Below are 25,253 nucleotides of genomic sequence, written 5' to 3'. Positions count from 1 at the left end.
TATTAGGGAAAAATAAGAAAAGACAGCAGAAATGTTACTGGAATTCAGCATTATAGGATTTGGTCCTGCTTCATGGGATTTGATTATGTCTCACTGGAATTTTCCAGGCTGCCCTACTGGAGGGGTTAGCAATTTGCTCAGAAATATGGGAAGGAAGGGAAGGTACGTTTTGCCCAGCAGAACCGGAAGCTCTCACCAGGACCATCCCATCGGACTTCCTGTCAATTCTGTGACAAGATAAAGGGATGTGAATTTGAAGAACACGTGGATTTTAAAACCTCACATAAAACCCATCCAATTGCTAGATTAAAAAGGAAGGAGCAAACATAATCCCTTTATGTAATAATAGTGAATAATGTAAAACTCTGTGAAGCCAGAATGGGTTGTTAGAAGTTATTTTTTTTTCCCAACAGTTACATTTTATTTTTATTAACGTATCCTAGCTTATAGACTCTCTAGGCTCGTCTACCATTCTCTGAATAACCCCCGTTCCATTTAAATGGTAAATACTGTATCTGGGATTATCACAAAGATTGTCTCAAAATGTATGAACCAAACAGAATTACACTGAGTCTTGTATCAGAGAGCAAAGGAGGCAAATTAAAGAGTTCCAGCTCCTGGGAACTCTCCTATGCCCAATTCCCTAGTGGAGAAGCTAGCGTCTGCCCTCCTACAATGCAAGCTCCTTTAAGACAGGGAGTTTTCTCTGTCCTGCATGCACTGATATATCCCTTGCACCAAGTGCCGGTCCGTCACACAGCAGGTATGCAATAAATACTGTTGAACAACTGGATGTGTTGTCTAGGCTGGAAGCAGGATGCAGATTGTTCTGGTCTGTTGGTTCCTAGGAGTCTGACCGACTTCAGAGGTTCACATGGCATCCAAGGGTGGGGGTGGGCGATGTGAAACTGAAAAGAGTAACTGTGAAAGGCCAAAGTCTTGTTGCACACACTGCTCTTGATCCGTTTCCCTCCCCGACTCTGATATAGTTGGAGAGAGTCATCTGTGCTTTTGGTGGTAAGGATTACCTCTTTTCTGTCAGTAACCTAGCACAAGTTATGGTAGGGGATCTTATGGAAAGAAGGAAAGAGGAAATCTATGAATGAATTAAGGCCCTTTTGATGGTCTCATCATTACATACTTTTCACTATGCATCCTTTACAGTACAGTTGTGATCATTAAGATTCCCAGAAAGACTCCACAGTCACTTGAGGTGTGCAGGACAGATCACAGGGGTATTGTATTCTAGCAGAAAGGCTAGACAGCCTGGGAAACATCAAAAACATTTAGCTAAGCTACCTAGAGCATGAAGAGGACCTGCCAGGAGGAAATTTGGGTAAGAACATGATTTTCTTCACTGCTGACTTATAACCAGCCTAGGGGTTGGGTTGGGAGGATTTGAATGGGAGCTTTGGCAGGAATGGGCTACCAAGCTCTGCTAGGGACTCATCTCTGCACCTCAGTTTCCCCATCTGTAAGTTGAGGAGGTGGCACTATATGATTCCTAATGACCCTTTCAACCCTGACCCTATAATGGACATCTGCAGATTTTGTCTATGCAATACACACTCCTCCTCCTTTCTAGTAAGAGACCTCTTTCCTTTTGTCAGCTCATGTGGAAAGATGAGCTGACGGCACTCCTGACTTCAAGAGGGGGCGTGTGACTCAGGCCTGGAAAATAGGGAAATCAGATCCCCCTGGGTGGTGCAGTGGTTCAGGGACAGGCACATGGCCTGACCAGGCCAAATAGAGTATTCTGTTTCCTTTAGCTACTGTGTTACGCATATGGGTGTATGACCTAGGTGGTCCAGTGAGTCTCCACTCTAGGACTTCTGTTAATGAAGAGAATGTCTATTTCTGCTCGGGTTGCTGAAGAGGACAGACTATGATTCAGGAGCTGCTGGCACCCATCCTGCCACTATCAGGAGAGACCTTACTTGATAATGGAGCCAACACTGAGGAAAACAGGGCCAAGGGACAGAGAGAGTAAGACTGGGTCCTGATGACACTCGGAGCTCCCGGATACAGCTACAGCTGAAACCAGTTACCTGTACTTCTTAACTACAAGAGCCAATAAATTCCATTCCTCATCCATTCATTCAGATTCAGGCAGTTTGAGTTGTGGTCTCCACAACTTATGACCAGAGGAGTCCCGACCAATATGGAAGCTCCACAGTTCCTTGAAATTTCAATTATAAGAAGCCAGAAATAAAAGGCTACCTAATATATCATTCCATTTAATACGAAATGTCCAGAAAAGGCAAGTTCATAAAAACAGAAAGTAGATTAGTGGTTGCTAGGGACCGGGGGAAATTGGGAATGACTGCTTAACAGGTTCTGGGTTTCCTTCTGGAGTGGTGGAAATGTTCTGAAATTAGACAGTAGTGATGGTTGCATAACCCTGTGGATATACTAAAAATGTTGAATTAGATACTTCAAACTGGTGGATCTTATGGTGTGTAAATTGTATCTCAATAAAATAGAAAAAAAAAAATATAACTCCAGCCATTGGAGCTCCTGCAGGGAGCAAATGGAAACAATCCATCCCCGTATTTTCCTTGCCGTGAGGGCTAGAAGTTACTAAAGCAAGACCCGCAGAATTGGAAAGAGCTTTATTTCAAGGAATTACAAAAGGTAGTGAAATACAGGGGGAAAGGAATGCTAGAATAATCTGACGTTACAGAAGAAATGGCCACTTAGTTTTGCTTTCCAACTACAAACACAACAGGGGATATCTCATTATTTAAGGTAAGATATGATAAACACAAAGCTATAGCTCACTGGGCACTGGGCTCCCTTATTTGATGTTGAAATTATGAGACAACTAGTGTTAACACCCTTCGAGCTATAGCATCCACTCAACACAAAGTTCCCTCTTTTTATTTGCCACACGACCAGGAATCGTACACTAGCTTGGCTGCCACCATGTCTTCCACCGCCATTCCTGGAATGAACAGAAAGTTGGTTCACCTTTGGTCAGAACAAGTTTTCCTCAAACACCCCAGGTCTCAGGTTCCCTGAAACAGCATCCATGCTGCCAATAATGCCCATCAGGGTAACAAGGACTGACGCCCAGCGGTGAACTTGGGCTTGAAGCGTCAGCCACGGGCAGGGCAAGGCTGACAATGCCCACCAAACAAATTCTGTGTCCTTCAAAGGCTAGTTCAAGGGCCAGAAAACTTCCTGTAAAGCGCCAGACAGTAAATATTTTGAGCTCTGCACGCCACTTCCGTGAAATTATTCAACTCTGCTGTTCTAGTACAAAAGCAGCTGTAGACAACAGGTAAACAAATATGCCTGAGTGTGCTCCAACAGAACTTTCTTTATGGACACTGCATTTTTCAGTGTCATATAATTTTCCTGTGTCATGAAATACTCTTAATTTTTTCCTCCAATCATTTTTGAAAAATGTAAAAAAACGATTTCACTCCCAGGGGGGCTGGGTTTGGCCCATGGTTTGTAGTTTGTTGGACCTCTCTGGTCTAGTCCAAACCCTGAGTCTTCAGCAACGCCCCCTTTGTCTTGTAGATTTGGGCACATACGTTAATCCTAAATTGGTGTATGTCCTTAAAGGGCAAGAGCCAGTTTTTATTAATTTTTGTAGCCACCACTGCTCTCAATATGGAGCCTGATACATAACAGATGTTTAATATGTGTCTCCTTAGATGAAAAAATGTGCCAATAAACCAACCCCCAAAAGTGAGAAAGTAAAAATTGCTCAGAAGTATAGAGCAGGCTTCTGCATTGTTGTCTCCTGAAGGGGTCACTGACCTCCGATCTGCTAGGAACGATGAAGCTTTCAGACATAACTAGATCAGTGTGATGTCTCTGAACCAGGCTCTAGATAAAGCTGCTTTTGCCTGTCTTTCTGTGCATGAGAGATTTAAAAAAAAAAATTTAACAGATGGCAAGGCACGGATACTGACTGGCGTGGGTGTTGGGTGGTTGGAGCACTTTTAAATACACTGCCAAGCATTAAAGCTTTGGTTGCTTGATCATTAAGAAATATGTAAGGCCTGGAGAGCTTGAAGGGCTCAGGGCAGCAACTATTTACCAACCAGTTTGGGAGGATTTCAACATTTTAGGTGTATGAGCTGAAAATGATCTCTGTGACCATTTACGTCCATTTCTTTAAATCTGATAAGGTGGGACAGCTGGGCTGAAGGGCAGACCAGCCACTGGGAGCCCTTTCTTTGCTGGGCTTCTGCCTGTACTAACTCAGGTGGTAACGGGCTCCACAGTGAAGCCCTTCTTAAATCAGCAAGCAGGAAGGTAGGGAAGGAGGGGAAAAAAGGTCACAGGCTATACTTCCTGTCTGGGTCTCTCTCAGCTTGGGTCTCCCTGCTATTTCTCTTAAGCTCTTTTTTTATTAACATCTTTTTCTCCCACCCTCCACCTCTGAAGGATATCTTTTTAAGTTTCATTTAGATCTGAGTCTAAATGACTTAATGCTGACACTTGCTATGTGCAAATTGTTTGACGTGCACGTCTCACTTAATTCTCACAAAAACTCTAGATGACAGGTGGTAAAGAAATTGTGGCTCAGAGAGGTGATGTCACCTGCTCAAGGATGCCTGTCCAGGGAGGGGCAGAGAAGGGAATCTAATCCAGGACTGCCCAGTTCCAGAGTTCACAGGTTTCACCACGATGCCAAGATGTAAATAACTGACCTGAATGATAGATTTCACGATTACTGAGCTATGGAGCCTGCTGACTCATTCCTCTTCCCACCAATAAACCTACCTTGTGCCCTGGTTAGGGCTGTGCCCTGGGAGCAGTGGCTCTTACCCAAAGACTTGAACACTGTAGTCTTCTCGCAGTAGGCTGGCTTCACTCCCTTCACCACTTCTCCCAGCTCAGCGAAGATCTTGGCCTGTCAAATGAACACATGCTGATCTAGGCCATGGAGCGAGTGAATGTCTGCTCAGGGCCAGCTTCTGAAGCCAGGACAGGGTGTCTCTGAGCTGGATAAGGGATAAACTTGATAAAAAGACTTTATAAACTGGATGATGTCAGAGGACGCTTCCCCTTTAAATCTTTCTTTTTGGGGTGGGGAGTGGTGTAGCATCTGCCCTTGTGATACCACAATTGCAGAAATACAAATTTGTGGCCAGAGGAATGTCCTGCCAGGACACTGTGTCAGTGAGGAAATAGGCATGTTCTGTCTTATTTTGGCAGTCCCCCTTCTTATTCTATGCCCTGATTACGAAAGAAAAAGAAGGCCAGAAAGTGGCCAACCCTAGTCCTAATTTGTTGGCCATATTGGGAAAGTTTCCAAGCTCCAAAGGGCTCCCATCTTCCAATTCTACTACTTTATAGGATAGCCCAGTCCAAAGGAAAAATCCATCAAACTGCTCTCTTCAGGTAAAAGGGACAGGAAAACACTTGCCACCACCATAACGGCTACATTATTTTGGAAGGGGATAAGAAATGGTTTAGAGACATTTGGGAGTTATCACCCCGCAAAGAGGTGGGGGTTACAAAGGTCTGGAGCGGGCCAGACTGAAGGAGAGTTAATGAAAGCCTGGGATCCAGGCGCGGTCAGTCGGCAAAAGCCCACCAGGAGGGGAGGCTCACCCCTGACAAGAGGACATCTCCAGACTCTTTCAGGGCAGCCTCCTGGGAATCCACGTACAGCACAGCCTCTTCCATGAGCTCATCATCCAGCTCCCTCCAGTCAGGTCTGCTGGCGCCGATGGCTAAGAGACAGCAAAACATATTTTGAGCCTGGAAATAGTCACGAACACACCAAAGAATGGAAGGGGTGGGGGAAAAGGAGGTGGCAGAGGGCAGGTAGAAACAGATGTGGAATGCCTCATTTCCCCAGGCAAACTCCCTCCCGATCAACAAGACTGAATACCCACTCATAAGAATAATACCTGGCATTTGTTCCCTTTCCATTTCATACCCCTTCTCATTACTGAAAAAAAGACTTTGAGGCAACTCAGCATTCATGTACTGTGTGCCTGCTCTCTGTGGGCTGTTTCACACATGCTATTTATAGTCCTCCCAAGTACACTTCATGTCTGATTCCCATTTAAGCGGAGGCTCAAAGAAGCGGTACATGCCAAGGTTATGTACCTAATAAGCACACATCTGTGGCTCTGAGAAAGCACGTGCCTTTCAGGCGTCTTCCGCTTACCAGGAACGGTGCCTTCCCCACAAAGACTCTAAAACAGAGACATCACTTGGAACTTATTTATACCCCACACTCCTCTGTCTTCTGTCTGTCTGCTTGCTTTTCAATCATTCCCCTTCCTCACCCCAACCACTTCTCTTCTAACTCATGAGAAAAGAACCCAGTGTCAGGGTCACGGAGAAACCCCAATAAAGAGGAAACCAGCTGCACCCTGGCACCAAGATTTCACATCCTCTGCACAGCCCAGAATCTTAACGATGAATCCAAGGCATCATGCCGCCCAGCACTGGGACATAGGATAATGCAGAAGCTGCAACCAAATGCCTGCAAGGCTAGGCAAGTAATGAAAATGAGCAGGACTGGTCAGAGAGACTGGACTGGAAATGCTGGAGACTGAAGTACAGAGAAGAAAGCAGGCCCTTCTAAAGGAGACGGTCGTTGTTCAGCTCCAGCTAATTACTGCCATATGAGAATGCAGGGCCACTGTTAGATACCCCGCTTTTTTAAAGGGAAGCAGGAAATCTATTTGCATGTGTTATTTCCTGGTTTTCAGAACAGTCTATGGTCTAAACAAAACACATCTGCTGGCTGGATCCAGCCCCTGCCAGCCAGTCTTTGGAAACCGCTATAAAGCCTTACACAAATATACGGCAGCATTTATATGCCTTCTTTCACTGCCATCCAGTTTTCTCTACTTGTTCCCTCTCCTGCTGCTCTCCCCTACTCTAATTTTCAAAGAGAGTGGTGGTGTAAAAATGTCCATCTTGAAGGCTGTTTGTGTGAGGAGTTCTATAGAACAAAAACACCAAGTAATGAAGCTCGTAAATAAATCATCAGCTGGTGGGAAAAACCCTAGCTTCTCAAGCCACCTCTTCTCATTGCACTTGAGCCCCCTGGTTCTGAGCAGGCTGAGTTCTCAAAGGATTGCATAAGGCCACTCAGGCAGATGGAGGTGGGCCAGGCTGCAAAGGGAGGGGCCTGCCTCAGGCTGGACTTTGGCCTTGTTTCAGTGGGGCTAGAACGGGTGAGCATCAGACACTGGCTGATGATGTTCCAGGGGCAGCATGAGGGACATGCAGGGGAGGCTGGAACTGGGCTGATCTCCTGGCCAAGCTGTAAAGTAAGTAAGATTTGTTGTTGGTGTTTCCTTGTCAACTGCACTTGTAACACATAAGCATATTTGATGCTTCTGTGAACACATAACCGATTTTGTCTTTAGGCTAGGGAAAGATACGAGGTGCCTTGACTCAAAATCAAGTCAGCCCTTCCTGGAGCGAGAGATTCAAAGCATTAGAGGGATCCAGCATGAGGAAGGTTCTCTGATGCTGGTTTTCGAGGTTGAGCAGCCACACGGCAAGAAATATGGGCAGCCTCCAGGAGCTGAGAGTAGCCCCAAGAAAACGGGCACCTTTGCCCTGCAACGTGAGGAACCTGCCACAACCATGTGAGCCTGGGAGAGGACTCTGAGCTCCAGATGAGACTGAAGCCTGGACAACACCTGGATTTCATCCCGGTGTGAGCAGAGGACTCAGCTAACCCATGCCCAGACTCCTGAACCACAGAAACTGTGAGATAATAAATATGTGCTGTTTTATGTGCTAAAAAAAAAAAAAGCAGGAAAAAAAAGTCAAGTCAGTCTTGCTGAATATTCAGCGCTTGTCCATTTCACCAAGAACTGGTTTCTCTTGATTTCCCAAGTCCTTCCAGAAACGGTCTTACTGTTCGGGTCTGGCTTTCGAACAGCAAGACCTAACCCCTGGACACACATCATAATACCAGTCCCAAACAGGCTACTATGGCCCCTTCCTCAATCACACCACGTTTTGCTTCCTTCATAGAACTTCTCTTTAGTTGGAACTACTAGCTCATCTATTTGTTTGCTTGGTTGTTGTTTGTCTCCCTTCACTAGAATGTAAGCACCAGGAAAGTAGTGACCTTGACTGCTGGTTTACTGTGACATCCCCGGCATCTAGAACAGTGCCTGATGTACGGTAGGGATTCAGCACGTGTTTGTGAATGAACACATAGTCGTGATACTTGGCTCTTGCAAGCTCATTTGCCAATGTGTGCAGAGATCTTAGACCGTGTGAATTCACACCACGTGCTTGTCACTAAAACGTGGGGCACTGATACCACGTTTAAATTCTCTAGTCTTCATTTGTTTGCTCATCAGAATCCAGTCTTCTTACTGAAAGATGATAGAGGACATTATTTAAGCTCTTGGGCTCTGAGGGTAGACTGCCTTAGCTCAAATGCCAGCTCTGTCTCTAGGAACCTCTGACTCTGGGCAAGATACTTAAATCTCTCCATGCCTTGGTTTACCCACCTGTAAAATGATGGTCATGATAATAATAGCTCCTACTTTATAAGGTTGTTGTGAGAATTCAATGATATGGGACATACAAAGAATTTAGAAGAGCACCTGTAATAGTAGGTATTCAATAGAGATCAGATCTTGCCAGCCCCCAAGGCCATCTGAGGATCTTTAGAGGCCCCAGGAATTCTTTTGATTAGAGTCCCACCCATCCTATGTTACATATTAAAAAGCATCCACAAGTCACATGAAATGTCTTTTGTGGTGTAATTAAAATTAAAAAAAAAATAATTCTAAGTGTTGTTAAGAATAAGTGAGTCATTTGACTTTTGTAATTTAAATTTCATGACATTTTAGAACTGAGCTGTAATTGATCATTTACACTTTATAAAACTTTAATTAAATGTATTAGTTTCAGGTTTGTGATTTTTTTTCATATTTTGGAGTAAATATTGTCTTTCAAGGTTCAAATGTGTCCGAGGCCCTTAAGAAGCTCGGGCATTTGCATGAGTAAACCAGTTCTGCTGACGCGGCCCCTTGGTCCAGCCAAGGGAGAGTCCGGCCACCCAAAGCTCATGGAGACACTCTGCTTACCATTGATGTGAACCCCAGGCTTCACCCATTCACCAAACAAGATGGGCTCTGTTGCCATGGTGACTGTGATGATCACATCTGCACCTGCCACAGCCTCCTGGACCGAGGAACAGACCTGTACCTCTCCTTGCACTGTGTCTGCGAACTTCTCTGCATTTTCTTTGGTGCGGTTCCATATCCTCACCTTCATTGGGGGTGACAAGAGGGACATTGGTGCCATGAGTATTTGACGGTTTATGTTTCATCAAGTCCAGGGGCACAAGGAAAAGTTGAACCACTCTGGGGTAAGGGCTGTGGTTATTTAAATCATTCCCTATGGAGAGCGGATATTTGATCAAGGGTATAGCATTAATCTGGGCCAGATATTTGAAAATGAGCTTTGTCTACCATATTCCCCTTTCAGGAAGAGGGGAGGTTTTTCAGTTCTAGCCTGGGACACACAGCCTCAGTAGCTTAATAGCTACTATAGAGCTTAATGATTAGCAGAGCGAGTTCTGGAGCGAGACGGCCTTAGAATCAATCCGTGCTCTGTCACTTAACTGTTTCTGAGGTTATTTCCCCTCATTCAGCCTCAGTTTTCATGTCTGTAAAATGTGAATGATAACTGGCAAAAGTTAGCATCAAACTCACAGTTTATGTTTGGGATTCTGTAAAGGAGTCATAACAGGTGTGAGATTCACAAACAGGATGTGCAGTGCTATGCGTGGAAAAGCTTGATCTCTGAAGGATATGCCGGGAATTAAAGATTGGAAGGGTTTCAGGAGTGAGTCATGCAGCAGATGAAAAGGCCAAGGGTACTAGCTACACTTAGAATCCTGGAAAGTGCTGGTGGAGAGGGGGTGGGTCATTGGCATCACCAGGAGATGGGGACTCGCTAGCTTGCTTAACAGATACTGATGTCTGGGGTGGGGGTTGTCCGCCTTCAACGGCAAATAAGGCCTAAAGAATCTCTCACAAGGAAATATAACAAATATGGAAATAAATGTTATGTCTAGGTAAGTTCAACAACTAAGGTGAAACACAATATAATACGCCCAGTTAGAAGAGAATGGTTAACCGTACCACCTTTCTTGATAGAAAATGTGAAATACTACACAAAAATTAGGAAATCTGGAAAAGTGATAGTGTTAGGCCATTCAGTGAAAATACAGGATATGCAACTGTGTAAACTTAACATGATTAAAACTGTGTTATAAGGGGTTAATATGTAAAATATGCAAAGAACTTATGCAACTTAATATTAAACATAAAACAACCCAAACAACTTGCTTAAAAAATGGGCAAAGAATCTGAATAAATATTTTTCCAAAGACTCACAAATGGCCAGCAGACACATGAAAAGATGCTCAATGTCAGTGAACCACAGGGAAATGCAAATCAAAACTGCAATGAGATATCGCCTCCCATCCGTCAGAATGGTGATTATCAGAAAGACAAAAAAATAAGAAGTGTTGGCAAGGATGCTGAAAAAAGGGAAACTGAGTTCGTTGTTGGTAGGGATGTAAATTGGTGCAGTCATTCTGGAAAACTGTATGGAGGTTTCTCAAAAAATTAGGAACAGAACTACCATACCATCTAGCAACTCAACTTCTGGGTATTTATCTGAAGGAAACAAAAACACTAACTCAAAAAGATAAATGCATCCCCATGTTCTCTGCCGCATTAGTTACAATAACCAGGATATACAAACAACGTATGTATCCATCAATGGAAAATAGATAAAGAAATCATGGCATATATACATATATATACACATACAATAAAATATCTCAGCCATAAAAAGACTGAAATCTTGCTATCTGAGACAACATGGATCTTGAGGGTATTATGCGAAGTGAAATAAGTCAGACAGAGAAAGACAAATACTCTGTGATCTCATTTATATGTGGAATCTAAAAAACAAAACAAATGAACAGACAAAGCAATTCAGAAGTCAACTACAGATACAGAGAACAAAATAAACCACTTGGGGTGATTGCCAGAGTGCGGGATGGATGAAATAGGTAAGGTGATTAAGAGGTACAAACTTCCAGTTATAAAATAATTAAGTCATGGTGATACAATGTACAGCATAGAGAATATACTCAGTGATACTGTAATAACTTCGCATGGTGACAGATGGCATCTAGTTATCGTGGTGACAATTTCAAAAAGTACATAAATATCCAGTCACTATGATATACCTGAAACTAATATGATATTGTATGTCAATTACACTTGGATTAAAAAAAGCAGAAAAAACCTCACAAAACTATGATATAAAAAAGTATATTAGAGAAGACTGAAAATGTTAAACTGCTTGTCTTTGAAAACAGATAAAAGGAAATTATTCTCTTGTTTTCTTCCTTATGTCTTCATTTTCCAAAGCAGAGATGTTACTTTTATCATAAAAGAAAATCATAATTTGAATCTGCCCCACCTCTCTCACACACATACAAAAAATAAAATAAAAGTAGTGTCCAATGTCTTAACAACAGTAGGCAGTGTGTGCCAGCCGGCACGGGGGAAAGGTGGACCAGTATCTGGGCTGCAGAGGGAAAATGCTGTGGCTTCATTCCCAGGTCCTGGATCCTTAACCCTGACTATGTAAAGACCCCAGATTCTCCTAAGAGAAGCATAGAATAGGGCCAAAAGGACAACTGAATGTAGGTAACAGGTCTAACACAATCCTTTAAGTAGCTGAGTAGGCTCGCTGCGTACTTGGGCATCCCCTGCGAACTGAGAAACTGGGAAAGGTGATTCAGGCCTTTTTCCAGACTCTTCACCTCCAGTGGGACTCCTGGGCAAGTCATTAAATAAATGGTTGAGACTGGATTCTCAACTTAAATTTCAGCGTAACCCATGTCGTAATGAAGGAGTATGGACAAAGGTCACTGCCACTCCCTACTCCCCTCACAGTCCCCACAACCCTCCCTGGACTCACCTCCTTAAAGGAGAACTGCTCTGTGAAGACCTCATAATGGCTGTAAGCCTGGACCCCAGCTCCAAGGATACACAACACTTCACTGCTGGGGGGCTTCAGAAACTATTTGAGAGAAATGAGATAGAAAAGGTCAAGGGAGACACTAGCAGTCAAGAGAAGAACAAATGTAGTTTGAGGATCAGGTGACTTTCAGGACCTCTCGGGCAATGAAGAAGATATCGTTTTGTGTTTTTATTTCCACGCTGCTGTAGAGTGGGGAGGAAGGGAAGCCGCCCTCATTGGGTACCTAATATCTGCCAGTGCTTAACCCCTCGTGATCTCATTTAGTCCAGACAAATGACCCTATGAGCTGGATACTCCTATAGTTATCCTCCTCTTAAGGATAAATAAATTGAGGTTCAGAGAGGTTAAGTAACTTGCTCAGGGTCCTTCAACTATTAAATGGCACAGCAGGACTCCAAAGCGCATCTTTGGTTCTCCAAAGCCCACATTCTTTCTCCTGTGTTACCCCATCTCAGGGGCGTGATAAGCCACACCTCCTTCTCTGAGCTGTGAGCTGCTTCTGGAGTCCATGAGCCCTGGGAACCCCAGGTTCTCAGCCGTATTTGCTGTGCCCACTCTCTGCTGATCCTCTCTTAGCCTCTGTCTTCCTGTAAAGAGGAATATAGAGACGGTGTTGTGGCCCCTGCCAAGGGTGTACGTGTGTCTGAGTGTGGGAGAAGGGTTCTTACAATCAATTCATATCAAGTTCACCATTCCAGCAAATTAGTTCTGACCTCCCTGATAGAATTCACCACCTTATAGTACTTATTTGCTTACAAATTTATTTTCTTGTACCAATATGTAAGCCCCATGAAAACAGAGACAGTCTTATTTGCACAGAATTAGCCCATATCTACTATTAGCTATAAGAAATAGAGCAGCGTTTCTCAACCTCAGCACTGTTGACATTGGGCTGGATAATTCTTTGTTGGCAGGGGAGGGGGAGGGGGGGGGAGGGAGCAAGTGGGCAGGCTGTCTTGTGCCTTATAGGATGTTTAGCAGCATCCCTGACCTCTATCCCTTAGCACCCCCATGCCCTCAGTTGTGACAACCAAAAAAATCTCCAGACACTGCTAATTATCTCTGGAGCAACTGGCAAAATTGTTTTCAGTTAAGAACTACTGGCATTGAGGAAGGACATCACTTGCTGCTCAAACCATCCATATTAAATAAGACTGTCCTCCGCCTTTTCTCTATTTCATTTAATAAAATTTGAGCTCCTTGGGTCTGCTCTTTCTTACAATGCTAATTATTGAAATTCTGGAGTACGACCTTAAAAATTAAAGTATTCTTAATTATTAATCACTTGCCAAAAGGAGTCTCAGACGTAATAGCAGATGTTCATTTCTCCTGTGGCTGCAGAAGGAGAGACACCATTTTTGTGCCATAAACTATAGTTCAAAGAATCTGATTTGAAAAGGTTTCAAAATGACAATATCCACAAGACTAGTAATCTTATGCTCCTGTCCAGTAAGGAGAATTAGGTGATTTTTCTTTGACAAAGTCAATTTTTTTTTCTATTGTCAGTTAATATGAATCTACTCTTGGAAGTACATGTGGGCTTCAGAAATGGTTGCAGTAATCTGTAAAAGTAACCTTCGGCCTCTGAAAGTAAATCTGTAATCCTGCTTGGTTGTCTTACTTACTACTTTGTTGCCTTGGTAATAATGTTATAATTGACATCTCTTTTCCCAAATAGTATAACATTTATAAAATTTATGGGGGGAGGGCATAGCTCTAGCGGTAGAGCACGTGCTTAACATGCCTGAGGTCCTGGGTTCGATCCCCAGCACCTCCTCTAAAAAGAATAACAAATAAACCTAATTGTCTCCCCTGCCAAAAAAAAAAATCATAACAGGGTCATAACAGGGTTAATGTCACTTCATTTTTTTCCCCATTGCATGCAGATAATTAAAAACATGTATATGAACTTGCCAGGTTTCTTAAAGAGGTTGAAAAGACTGTTTCGTTTGCATTCACTAAGGCCTTGCCTGGTCTGGCCCTCCCATCTCCCCAGCTGCCTCTCAGGACAAGCTCTCCAACACCTCCTGTCTTCTAGCCACATAGGACTCCTGGCAGCTCCCCAAGCATGTGTACCTCTGTCATCCTCAGGCCTTTGCACCTTTCCTCTGCCTGGAGTGCTTTTCCTTCTGCCCCTCACAAGTAAGTTCTATTGGTCTTCAAATCTCAGCTTAGATATGCCTCACAGAGGAAAAGCCTTCCAAAATCCCAAAGACTAGATCAAGACCACCCCTTTTATGTTCTCATAGCACTTTCCCCCTTCCATTCAGTGTGTGTGTCAGGGTTGTAGTTTTCACATTAATTGGTGTGAGCTTTGGATTAATGTCTGTCTCCCCGAATGCGCTCTGTGCTCCATGATGGCAGGTTCTGTATCTGGTTCTAGTCACCATTCTATGCCCCATGCTGAGCACATGGCCTGGAGCGTGGTGGACACTCAAATATTTGTGGAACCAATGTGTGTCAGGGATAAACCCTGATACATATTATCACCCTGAGAAAGCATGTCAGAGTCCCCAGTTCAGGGTATGTGCAACCCAAATACGAGTTACAGTGTCCGACAAACCTGAGAACTTCCTGTACTTCTCATCCTCCTCCCAAAGTCATAAAGGAAATAGGAGTGATGGAAAAGAAAACATCTTACTCTTCCAGCACAAAAAGTAAAAGAGACCCTTGTTCCTTTGTGAAACAGCCCAAAATGGAGATTTTTATCTATGCAAAAAGCAACAGTGTAACTGAGAGCTGGGTCTGGAAGAACTGAGTTCCCGAACCATCAGAATCAATCAGAGACCATTAAAAAACAAAACAAAACAAAACAAAACAAAACAAAACAAAACAAAACAAAACTAGTTTTGGGGCCCATCCTTAGCAATTCCAATCCAGTGCTTTAGGGTATCTGATTTTTTTTTTAATTTTAATTTTTTTTTTGGCAATAGGAGGAAATTAGGTTTTTAATTTATTTTTTTTAATGGAGGTACTGAGGATTGAACCCAAGACCTCATACTTGCTAGGCATGTACTCTGCCACTGAGCTATAACCCATCCCCCTGGAATCTGAATTTTTAAAAATTCCCCAGGTGATGTTGCTACATAGTTTGGGTTGGAAAGTACTGATCTGGAACAAGAAGACCCATTGCTTCCAAGGGACTTCAGCAAACCCTAGTCTCCATTTCCTTTTTACAAAATGAGGCCAGTAATACTTGCTCTGCTTTCCTCAGAGAAACCCCAAAATAAGTCGAGACAATGGGTTGATAATTATTTTGGAAAACATCAAAGCCCTTTCCAAATGTAAGGCAGTATTGTTAGAGTCACTCTGTTCCTAGGTTACCAGGGAACAGAATTCAGAGTCCCTCCGTTATTTCAATCTGAGTTGGGGCTGGATATAATTTTAAAAAACCAGTTCATCAAGGGGTGTATTAACTCCCTTCCTATATAATTACCAGATTAATCCCCACATTCTTCCCTCCCCATCAGGTGTTTAGAAGATCTTAACATACAATCTGAACACCTGGTTTTTGCTGCTCCAACCCTCCCTCTGCTAGACCCCACATTTCCTTTATGCTTAAGCCTCATACACCAGCATTCCCAGACCTTGTACTTTTCCGTTTAATGTGAAAGATTTCAGACTCCAACTGTTCCTACAGACACCACCTCTTCTTAACCCTAGCCTCGAAAAATACTGCTTTTCTCGCAGGATGCCCTTGCACTAGGTTAGGAACATCACTTCATCACCGCATCACTTGCTTTTCCTTCTAACTGGAGAGCTCCCCGCCCCCCTCCTGTTTCACTCACTTCCTTTTCGGTCTTTACTCAAATGTCACCTTTTCAGTGAGGTCTTTCCTGGATGATTTAAAATGTCACCCCTTCCCAATATTCTCAGTTCTGCTTTATGTTCATCCTTCTAATAACCTGTTTGTTTCTGTTGTTGTTGATGGTGGTGGTTTGGTTTGGTTTGGTTTGGTTTGGTTTTTTAAAGCAAATCCTAGCCTGTTACTAAACTTAAAAGGGATTTGTTGTTGGTTAACTATTTTTTTTTAGCAAATCATACTATTTATTTTACTTTTTATTTTATTTATTGTCCAACCCTCCCTGTGTATGTCACCCTGTTTTATTCACTGGCATGTCTCTGACATTTAGAACAGTGCCTGACATGTGGGAGGATTTCAGTCAATACTTGTTGAATGAATAGATGTCTGGCTCAGATCTGCTTATTTTCCCCTCTGCTTCTTATGCAGCACTGGCTCTGACTTATGGGGCAGACACACTGATTTGCCAGGACCAGTGTGGTTCAAAGGCAAGAAAGTAGTCCTGGGAGTCAGAGCCGACAAGTTTTAAAGTCTTGCTCTGCCATTTAATCGCTGTGTGATCCTGATCAACTTACATAAACTCTCTGAGCCATATTCCCTATACCTGGCAAATGGAGATAATCATACTTACTTTGCAAGGTTGGTATGAAGATCAGGAATAACATACGTAAGGCACCTGGAATCTGGGGCTCATTAAATGGTAGCTAATCATTTTGTGAATCACTGTGCTCACTTGACATCCCAAATCTGGCATATGACATTCCAGCTATGTCAGAGGAAGATCAAAGTAAGTTCCTCACTTCTCCCTTAGACATTCAAGCTTGAGACACCCAATCCCACCCACCAGCGCAGCACAGCCAGGCACTAATCTTACCTTGGTGGCGATGGCAGACACCGCAGCTGTTCTCTGTGCAGTTATGACGTTTCCATCCATGACCTTGGAGGAAAGGAGAAACAGTGAGCAAAGGGCACCCTCATCCACTACTTAAGCGGAGAGAAGTTCTCAAAGAGTAACCCTAGGAATCATAATACTATTCTACCAAGAGCATGGGCTTGGTGTTGAACCTGGATCCAATTATGAGAACTGCAACTTTGAACAAAAACCTTAATCTGTAAGCACTGGTTTCCTCACCTGTGAAAACAAAGATAATGGCAACCATTCAGGGTTTTTTATTTTAAAGATTAAATGCATTAGCATACAGAAAAACATCTAGCATATGGTGAGCCCTCAAGAATTTCCCATTTTCTTCACTTTCCCTGGGATTCTCAAAACACCAAATTAAGGAGAAACTTGAGGAATAAGTGTAAGTCACTTGACATCTGTGCAAGGGCCTGGAAAATACTCAGTGGCTTTCAACTCCTGCTGCACACGTGTGGAGCTTTGTAAAGATACACATGCCCAGACACGGCCCTTAAATTAACTGAATCTGAATCTCTAGGGATGGGACCCAGACATCCTTGCTTTTAACAGCTCCCCAGGTAATTCTGAATTGTGTCTGGCTAATAATAACCACCATCATTTGTGCTGTTCTCCTCCATCTTTGTTATTCATCTCAGCTGATCCTCACCAAGTAGCATCAGAATTCTCATTTTATGGATGAGGAAGCGAAATGCGTGGCTACCGATCAGATTCAGGAAGGATCTCAGGCACTTGTCATTGAGTTTCCAAGCGGGACATGGTCCCAGTTCCCAGGGAAGCACTGTTGGTCGCCAGTAGGGATGCCATTTCCGTTGGATGAGCAGAGGTTGGGCAGAGCTAGATACTCCTTTCCAGAGGAGTAATGAACAGCCAGCTTCCTTGGGGAGCCAGAAATTCCGATAAGAAGGAGGAAATAAGGATCATGGGGAGGTTTGGGTAGAATTAAGGAGACTGTCCCTGATGAGGACTCAGCTGCCTGGCCTCAGAGCCTGCCTGGAGGGCACAGAGCACTTCCCCTAACCAGTTGTGTGACCTCAAGCAAAGTGACTCTGCTACACTGAGCCTCAGGGACCTCGACAGAAATTGGGGGTGTGTGCAATAAAAAATTCCCACAGAGGAATGCTGTCAGATTTGGATGAGATCAATTTCTCCTGCCTAGCAGATGATGAGGGCTCAGGAAGTGGCAGTGGGGAAAGGCAGCAGAGTATAGAGTTAAGACAACATGGGCCCTGAACTTACACAGAGTAGGAATGAAGTCCATCCGTGCCACCTATTTGCTATGTAAACTTGGGCAACTTTAGCATAGTTGCTCTAAGATTCAGTTTCCTCATCTGCAAAATGGGGGTAATAATATTGCTTACCCCACAGGGTGGTTCTAAGTACTAAGAGTTAATACACATGAAGTATTTAAACAGTGCCTGCCACACACAAAGTGCTTACAAATATGAGCTACTACTATTTTTAATATTATCAAATTTTTGATGTTTAAAAATTTTTTTTGATACTATTAAATGATAAAACAGGTCACTGTGTACCCCTTGGAAAAAACTGCCAGCTTTAGAAAGCACCCCTATTCTGTATCTCATATAACCCCATGTTACATAGTTTCACTAAATAAATGTTTCCTTGGCTGCCGGGTTTGCACAAACTGTATATTTGGAGTAACTGGTATAGGACAAGAATATATACAAGAATGACGACATTATTACTTCCACACTGTCACACACTTGAAGCAGCAGTGGGCTCTTGTGCAGGGTCATCAGGCAGTCCTGGAAACATACACCGTCACAGACAACCTTCACTGTCGCTACCATCCAGCTGCTCAGAGATAGGCATGTGTGGTCACATTCAGAACTCCCCCAGGCCCACAGAGAACTAACTTCTGAGCCTAGCTCTGCGCACAGGGGCCAGGCTCCACCCCAGGACAGGGGGTTGCTCACCGCCAAGAGGGAGCCGTTGCTCGGCTCAAAGAGCAGCACAGTGGCCTGATGGGAGGGGCCAGGGGAGGTGGCGCTGTGGTCCTCGTAGAAGGTGATCAGCTTGGTGCTCAGGGCATCCTCCGCGGCACTGTAGGCAGACATGACGCCCAGGAAACTACGGGAAGAGAAGGAGCAGCTTTAAACCCTTCCCATCCATGCTGAGGTGTCCTATCAAGTCCCCATATCCCTTTGCCTGTCCTCCGTCACGTCCCCACTGGCCTTCTCCCTTCCCCCATCCCCCTGCCCTTCTCTTTGGCAGTATGCGGAGTACGTTCAAGAGTCCAGCAACTGGATGAGAAAAACTACCCCAGTTCCACCACTTACTAGTTGCATAACCTTGGGTAATTCACCTCACCTCTCTGAGTCTGTTTTTCCATCAGTGAAACGGCTGCATCACTAACCACCTATGTATGGAGTGTGTTCAAGTAAACAAGGTAACTCCTGTAAAACGATCACTTGACGCAGCGCGTGGCACAAATTAGGTGGCAGCTGTTATTAGCAGTGATTAGGTAAGCCCTCCCTTTCTCCTGCTGCTTCCCCCCTTCTCACCCTTCCTCTTCCTCCTTTCCACTTTCTCCAGCCTCTGGCCCGGGCGGCATTCCTCACTCACCCCCTGTGCTTGGCCACCGGCATCACGGTGCGCACCGGCTGCATGACCCCTCCGTCGGGGCCGCTGGAGAAGTTGGCCAGAGCCGCTTCGAGAGGCGGGATGAGCAGGCTGGCGCTGGGGAGGTGGGCCTGCACGTCGGCGGCGCTCAGGAACGCTGGCACACGGCTCATGTCGCCTCTCGCCTTCTAAGCTCTGGGGCTCACCGGGATCCGCGGTTCCAGGGCTGCGCCTTATATGAGCGCTCAGAGGGTGCGCGCCGCCGCCTGCTGGCCACGCCCAGCTCTCCAGGCGGAGCAAAGCCTTTTTCCCCGAAACCGCGTCCCCTGGGGTGGGCGAGCAGGGCCCACTCCAGGCGCGGGTTCTTCGAGATTGGAATTGAGACAGGCTGGCTGGGAGTTAGTATTCTGGGGTCCGCTTTCTCAATTCCTGTAATTAGCTGTAGTCACATTCCTTGTAAAATGTGTTAGTTCGGCGCCCCACCTTCCTACCTCCCCATCAACTCCACTGTTTGCTGTCTAGGTGGTCCGGCCTGGGAAAGAGGAGACAGGGGGATATGGGGCAAACAATGATGGGCTCCCTTAGTTCTTAAACTATTGCCTGCTCCTTAGGAGATCTTAGATGAAAGGAGAAAGTTATTTTAAAAAACCTTTTTGTCGTGGGGGGTCTGGCGGGTGGCTGGGCAGGAGGTAAAAGAATTTATCAAAGACAAAGCAAAGTGAAGGAAAAGTTTGTTAGCGGTACGCTGCCACAGACAGCTGCTGGCCACACAGAGGAGAGGTGCCTGTGTGTCCACTGGGATGAAAGTGTAGGGTCTTTTATGGGGGGAGAAGTTGGTGAACACATTGCATTGGGAGCTGCGTGATCAGCTCGTGCACAAGTTTTCGATTGGTTGTAGGTGAGGTAAGAAAGGATCTGTGGAGGGGCGGTGCGATTTATAACTGACAAGGTGGAGGCATGGGCTGAAACAAACCAGCCTGAGCTATTGTGAGATTAGGCACTACCTAGGACTATTAGTCTGTTAGGGCAAACACGCATTAGTAAAGAATGTACTTTATCTTTGAGGGATTGTATGTAGACATCTGAGAGCCCAGGAATGGGATCATTGGACTCTGAAGGACGCCAGTTGGCTTCATCCTTTTTCCTTTCAATTCTGTTCACATCTGGAGTCTCTTATCCCAATCTCCTACCCACCCCGACCCCCAGATCCCCAGCTGTTGATTGCTTCCAGTGCACAGTTTTCTCCTGGAGTTACTCAACTAATCTTCACCTTTAGATAAAGGGGAAGTCCTCAGGATGAGATATAATGGTCTCAGTCACAAATAGCCAAATGCATAAGATGTCATGTCAGCAGAGGAGTTGGGATCTATCCTTGAAGTGAGACTCCAGAACTCTACTCCTAAGCATTGGGCTACATTGGCAGGGAGGGTGCAAAAGACATTTCAGGCCAGGTGAAACCCAGGGGTGTTAAGGAATGTTGTCTAGTCCTTGAGAACAGTGTCTTGCCAGACAGATTTGGTTTGGAATGAGGGGCTAATGTCTTTGAGTACCAAGACATAAAACTAGGATGCTTCTTGAAGTAAAGCAGCTAAGAAGGGTGATTCTTTGGAAAGGAATTATATGCTTAAAGAGATTAAATGTTTAGAAATATGGGTCTTGTGCCAGTGCATAGGATGAAACATACAAGCAAGAGTGTAGCCTGGGAGACAGGTCAGGAGACTCCAGTGCTTAAGTTGTGCTCCCCTGATATTTTCATTGGGAGCTACATAGGGCATTTCTTACAAAATGGTCATATCATAATAAAAGATGATCTAAGTGTCAAAATGTGTACCAGTGAAATGATAAATCAAATGTAATATACTTAGCACAGTCCTTGGCACAGAGTAACCACATAATAAATGAAAACCTCTTGTATCATCAAAATAGAGAGAAGATGCGATGGTGGCTGGGAAAAGCTTATTTCAGTTACACAACTTTGTTTCTTTCGTTCACTGTCCCTAGAAATGCGTGCCCAGGGCTGCTGGGATTACAAAAACGTTTGTAGCTCATTATTTGTGTTTTTATAATTATTGTGATGTAACATATATTCGGTTTAAAAAAAATGACAGAGTTCTGTGGAAGCTCTAATACCTCATGACATCTCTTTTATTATTTCCTTAATATATTGTGTTAAAATTTTTACTACTCTTTTCAGCTTCAGTAGAAGCAAAATTAGCCTGATATTGTAGTTTAATATACTATTTCAATCATTTTGAATTTGCATCAAAATAAATGCATGAATATTTAAAAGACTGTTAATCACTTCAAATCATATTCTTTATGTGGCTTTGAGTAATATTGTTGCTGGAGAATAGGTTCCTGTCTTGCGCAGGAAAGAACTCAAGAGCAAGCCATAGTAGAGTGAAGGTAGATCTATTCAGGGAGATACACACTCCATAGGCAGAGCTGTCTCAGAAGGCCAGAGAGAGGTGGCCCTAGGGTATGGGGTTGTTAGTTTTTATGGACTGGGTAATTTCATATGCTAACAAGTGGAAGGATTATTCCAACTATTTTGGGGAAGGGGCAGAGATTTCTAAGAATTGGGCCCCTGCCCACTTCTTGGCCTTTTACATTAGCCTGGTAACTGTCATGGTACCTGTGGGTATGTCACTTACCATGATAATACATTACAATGAGTGTGTAATGAGACTCAAGGTCTACTGGAAGTTGAATCTTCTGCCATCTTGGGCCGAGTTGGTTCTAACCAGTTTATGTCTTATCCTCAATTGCTTTTAATTGTTGTGCCCTGCCCCCTTCCCTCCTGTCTCAGTATCACCCAGGTCCTCAGTAAAGTTTTTGCTGCCAAAAATGATGGTCTAGTTTTAGTTCAAGAATCTGGAAAGAAGTTATCATAAAAAGGGAGGGTAGCTTTCTTCCTCCTCCCCAGCCTGGTGGTAGCAGCAGTGGTTCTGGGGAGGCTGGTTGGAATTCCAGGGGACCAGCACAGCAGATCAACCAGTGGTACAACAAACACTGGCCCATATGCTGCAGAGGGAGAGGGTGTTGCTGAAGTTGTGGTATCACACCTCTTGGCTGGGGCTATGGGGTTAGCATGCTTTTGTATAACATGTAAGTACCTTTCTCAGCTTGGCTTACAAGGAGCTTCCATGGAAATGATTATGTTGTTTTCCTACCTTTACTCATTGATGTGATGCATTTTATGAAAGATACTCTAACATTCCAATTTGTTTCTAAGGTTTTTATTGGAGTTCGAATGCTTTTTAGCCAAAATCCCCACCAAATCACTTGCAGGTTGAGGATTAGGAACCTCATACTTTGTGATTCCCAGGTAAGGGCTCTGGGATCAGCAAGTTTGGATTTGATTCCTGGTTCTGCTGCTGTACATGCTGGATGACCTTGAACAGGAGACATAACCACTCTGATCCTGTTTCCTCTACTGTAAAATCAGATAATATTAGTAATAGTAGAACCAACCTCCCAGAGTTGTGGTGAGGCATAAGTGAAATCATTTTGTGAAGTGTTTAGCTGGAAGGTGTTTAGTAAGTATTATTAGTAAGTATTAATATGTATTAATGATGCCTTTTTAGTTTATTGTTATTAAAATAATGAAACTACTATTAGTAGTAATGACTTAATAGAAAGAATATCAATAAACTTATAGTAATGTAGGGACTAGGAACCAGGATGCTGGAGTAACTCTCCCTTCGTTGCCCTCCAGAGACCTTCTGCTGGGACATGCCTAGAGGGTTTGCAGGCCCCTGTGCCTGCAGCTCTGGGAGTTCCTTGCTAATTCCCGACAAATTCTGGGGAGGTGGCCATTTGCACTTCTCTAGCCTTCTTGCCACTGCTACACTGAAGCTGGCAATAGAGCAAGGCTGTCACTAGGGGGAGGCAAGCACAGTGGATGACTCACTTCCAGCGCACAATTTAGGGGCACACTCAGAACTCAAGATACTCAGTACTGGAGATTAAAAAAAAATTTTTTTTTTAAATATACTATTGGAAAAAAAGAAGCCACCAAAAAAAATTCCACGATGAGCAAAACATCAAAATTTTAAATAAAGATAGGATCAGAATAAGTGATTTTTTCCTTTTGTTTTAGCCTCCCATATGGCACTTTCGAGTTTTTTATTTTGAAAAAGTTTTAAATGTCATATTAAAGTATTTATCTTGATTATTGAGTTGGTTTCCCCTTAAATGTCATAGCCAAGGCAAATGTCTCACTCCTCTCAGTCCGAGTCATTGTCCTGGGAAAGTGGGGGACCACGTGGTGGCCCAGGAGGGGCCAGTGGTGAAATATTTGGGAAGCCCGAGAAAGACCGGCTGGGCGCCTCAGGAGCAGGTGGGTTGCCGGGAAGGGACTAGCTTGGGGACTGGGAGGCAACCGCGCAGGCGCGCGGGGAGGGGGCGGAGGAGGCGCGCGCTGGGCCCTGCGGACCGCGGCGCTCGGCGCTCGGCGCTCGGCGCTCGGCGCTCGGCGCTCGGCGCTCGGCGCTCGGCGCTCGGCGCTCGGCGCTCGGCGCTCGGCGCTCGGCGCTCGGCGCTCGGCGCTCAGCCGCGCCTTTGAGGGAGTCCGCGCGCGAAACCGTCCTCCCGCCGTGCGCAGCGGGGCGGTTGAGGAGAGCGTTGGAAAGAGGAGCCGTGCTGAGTGGATTGGCGCCCCTTAGAGGCAGGACGGAGGCGGCTGCCGAGGCCTGAGCCGTGAGTGGACCTCCTTGCCGTCCTCCTCCTCCCTAACCCCTTCTTCTCAGGATGCTCTGCCTACCTCGCCGGAGGTCAACCCAAAGCCCGCTCCCCCTCCCCACCCCCAGCACAAACACGTAAAAACCCACTAGGGACTTAAGGTTGACATTTAACTGTTTTTATTCATTTTTTTTAAATTTTGGTAGTAACTTAGTGCTTAGAGAGAAGGTTTTGGGAGGTTCAGTCAACTTTGGTTTTAATTTGACTTTAGGCAAGTGAGTTGACCTCTGAATCTTAGCTATAATGTAGGAATATAATTTTGCGCGCCTTTAAGATTTTCCTTCTTTTAAAAAATTGAGATAAAACTCATCAATTTTTACCATTTTAAAGTATTAGAATTCAGTGGCTTTTATTACATGCACAATGTTGTGAAATAATCACTGCTAATTCCAGAACATTTTTATTGAAATATAGTTGATTTACAATGTGTGTTAGTTTCAGAGCATTTTTACCTTGTTTTATATAAACCCTGTCTGTACTCATGAGCAGTCACTCCCCATTCCCCTATTTCCAGCCTGTGGCAACCACAAATCTACCTCCCGTCTGTACGAATTTGCAGATTCTGGGCATTTCTTTTGTGGATGGAAATAATCAATAAACCAATTTATAATAGGAATAAAGAGTATTATTTCAGCCAAACTGACAACTGTAGCCTTGGAGACACCCTCTCAAATTAACTCTGAGGAACTGTTCTGGGAGAAGCATGGTTTTCAGCATAGTTTTATATCGTGTCAGAACAAAGACCATCAAATAAGTCAGGGACACATTCCTTCAAGGTTTCAAAAAAAAACCCAAAAAACAAAATTAAAAAACTGCTCAGCATGTATACAGTGAGTTAATAGGGTCCTGGCACCTGGAAAGGGAGTCTTTATCAACCAAGAAGTACCAGCATTGACATCCCAGGAAGGGAGGCGTTTAATCTTTATTTTTAACATGGCCACTCTTTATTTCAGTTCAGAGCAACCTTTTCTTTAATGATTAAAGCAGATGTACCATGTAGGTTTGGTAGGCTACAAACAGGCTGTTTTAGTTAGCATAAAGTTCAAGTTAAATCGTGTATAAACTAGAATGACTTCCTCATAACTCAATATGAAAATTTTTTCCACCACGTATAAATAGAATCATATAGTATGTGGTCTTTTGTGTTTGGCTTCTTCCACTTAGCTTATT

The 25,253-nt window shown here is 44.1% G+C and overlaps 2 protein-coding genes and 1 long non-coding RNA gene across 9 annotated transcripts in view; 2 read left to right on the top strand and 1 right to left on the bottom strand.

Annotated features, from left to right (window-relative positions):
- Window positions 1–2,595: 2,595 nt before the first annotated feature.
- On the bottom strand, window positions 2,596–19,591 carry CRYM (crystallin mu). Of its 2 annotated transcripts, none has more exons than XM_074346238.1 (8): window positions 19,344–19,588; window positions 18,695–18,848; window positions 16,710–16,772; window positions 11,971–12,072; window positions 9,048–9,231; window positions 5,578–5,699; window positions 4,789–4,873; window positions 2,596–2,944 (listed from the first exon to the last, which is right to left on the bottom strand). In XM_074346238.1, the coding sequence occupies exons 1-8, from the start codon at window positions 19,511–19,513 to the stop codon at window positions 2,880–2,882; spliced, it is 945 nt and encodes a 314-aa protein (XP_074202339.1). In that variant the 5' UTR covers window positions 19,514–19,588; the 3' UTR covers window positions 2,596–2,879. The 2 variants fall into 2 exon arrangements, with proteins under 2 accessions (XP_074202339.1, XP_074202340.1); XM_074346239.1 differs by lacking the exon at window positions 2,596–2,944 and adding an exon at window positions 2,951–3,868 and having other exon boundaries at window positions 19,344–19,591.
- LOC141573904 (uncharacterized) lies at window positions 6,795–8,870 on the top strand. The gene is made up of 2 exons (XR_012500339.1): window positions 6,795–7,259; window positions 7,359–8,870. It is a non-coding gene; the product is annotated as an uncharacterized LOC141573904 (long non-coding RNA).
- Window positions 19,592–23,839: 4,248 nt separating the features above from the next.
- LOC105073770 (phospholipid-transporting ATPase ABCA3) overlaps window positions 23,840–25,253 on the top strand; it is a 118,858-nt gene continuing 117,444 nt past the window's right edge. For 4 of the 6 annotated variants that reach the window (XR_012500335.1, XM_074346226.1, XM_074346224.1 and 1 more), the window contains exon 1: window positions 23,841–24,041. The gene's annotated coding sequence lies outside the window, so the exon portion shown is untranslated. Of the gene's footprint in view, window positions 24,042–25,253 lie in introns of all 6 variants that reach the window. The other 2 variants (XM_074346227.1, XM_045521156.2) reach the window with 2 other exon arrangements.

The sequence above is a fragment of the Camelus bactrianus genome, chromosome 18, assembly GCF_048773025.1.
Source record: "Camelus bactrianus isolate YW-2024 breed Bactrian camel chromosome 18, ASM4877302v1, whole genome shotgun sequence".
NCBI classification, from domain to species: Eukaryota; Metazoa; Chordata; class Mammalia; order Artiodactyla; family Camelidae; genus Camelus; species Camelus bactrianus.
The sequence above is the reverse complement of the archived record's forward strand: the minus strand, read 5'-3'. Positions and strand labels throughout refer to the sequence as shown.

Excerpts from the sequence above, each read along its gene's own strand:
- CRYM (XM_074346238.1), bottom strand. The coding sequence starts at position 19,513 with ATGAGCCGTGTGCCAGCGTTCCTGAGCGCCGCCGACGTGCAGGCCCAC. Across the intron at positions 5,700-9,047 it reads GCCTGGGGTTCACATCAATG|CCATCGGCGCCAGCAGACCT; the intron begins GTAAGCAGAGTG and ends GCTGTCTCTTAG. Across the intron at positions 4,874-5,577 it reads GAGATGTCCTCTTGTCAGGG|GCCAAGATCTTCGCTGAGCT; the intron begins GTGAGCCTCCCC and ends TTCATTTGACAG.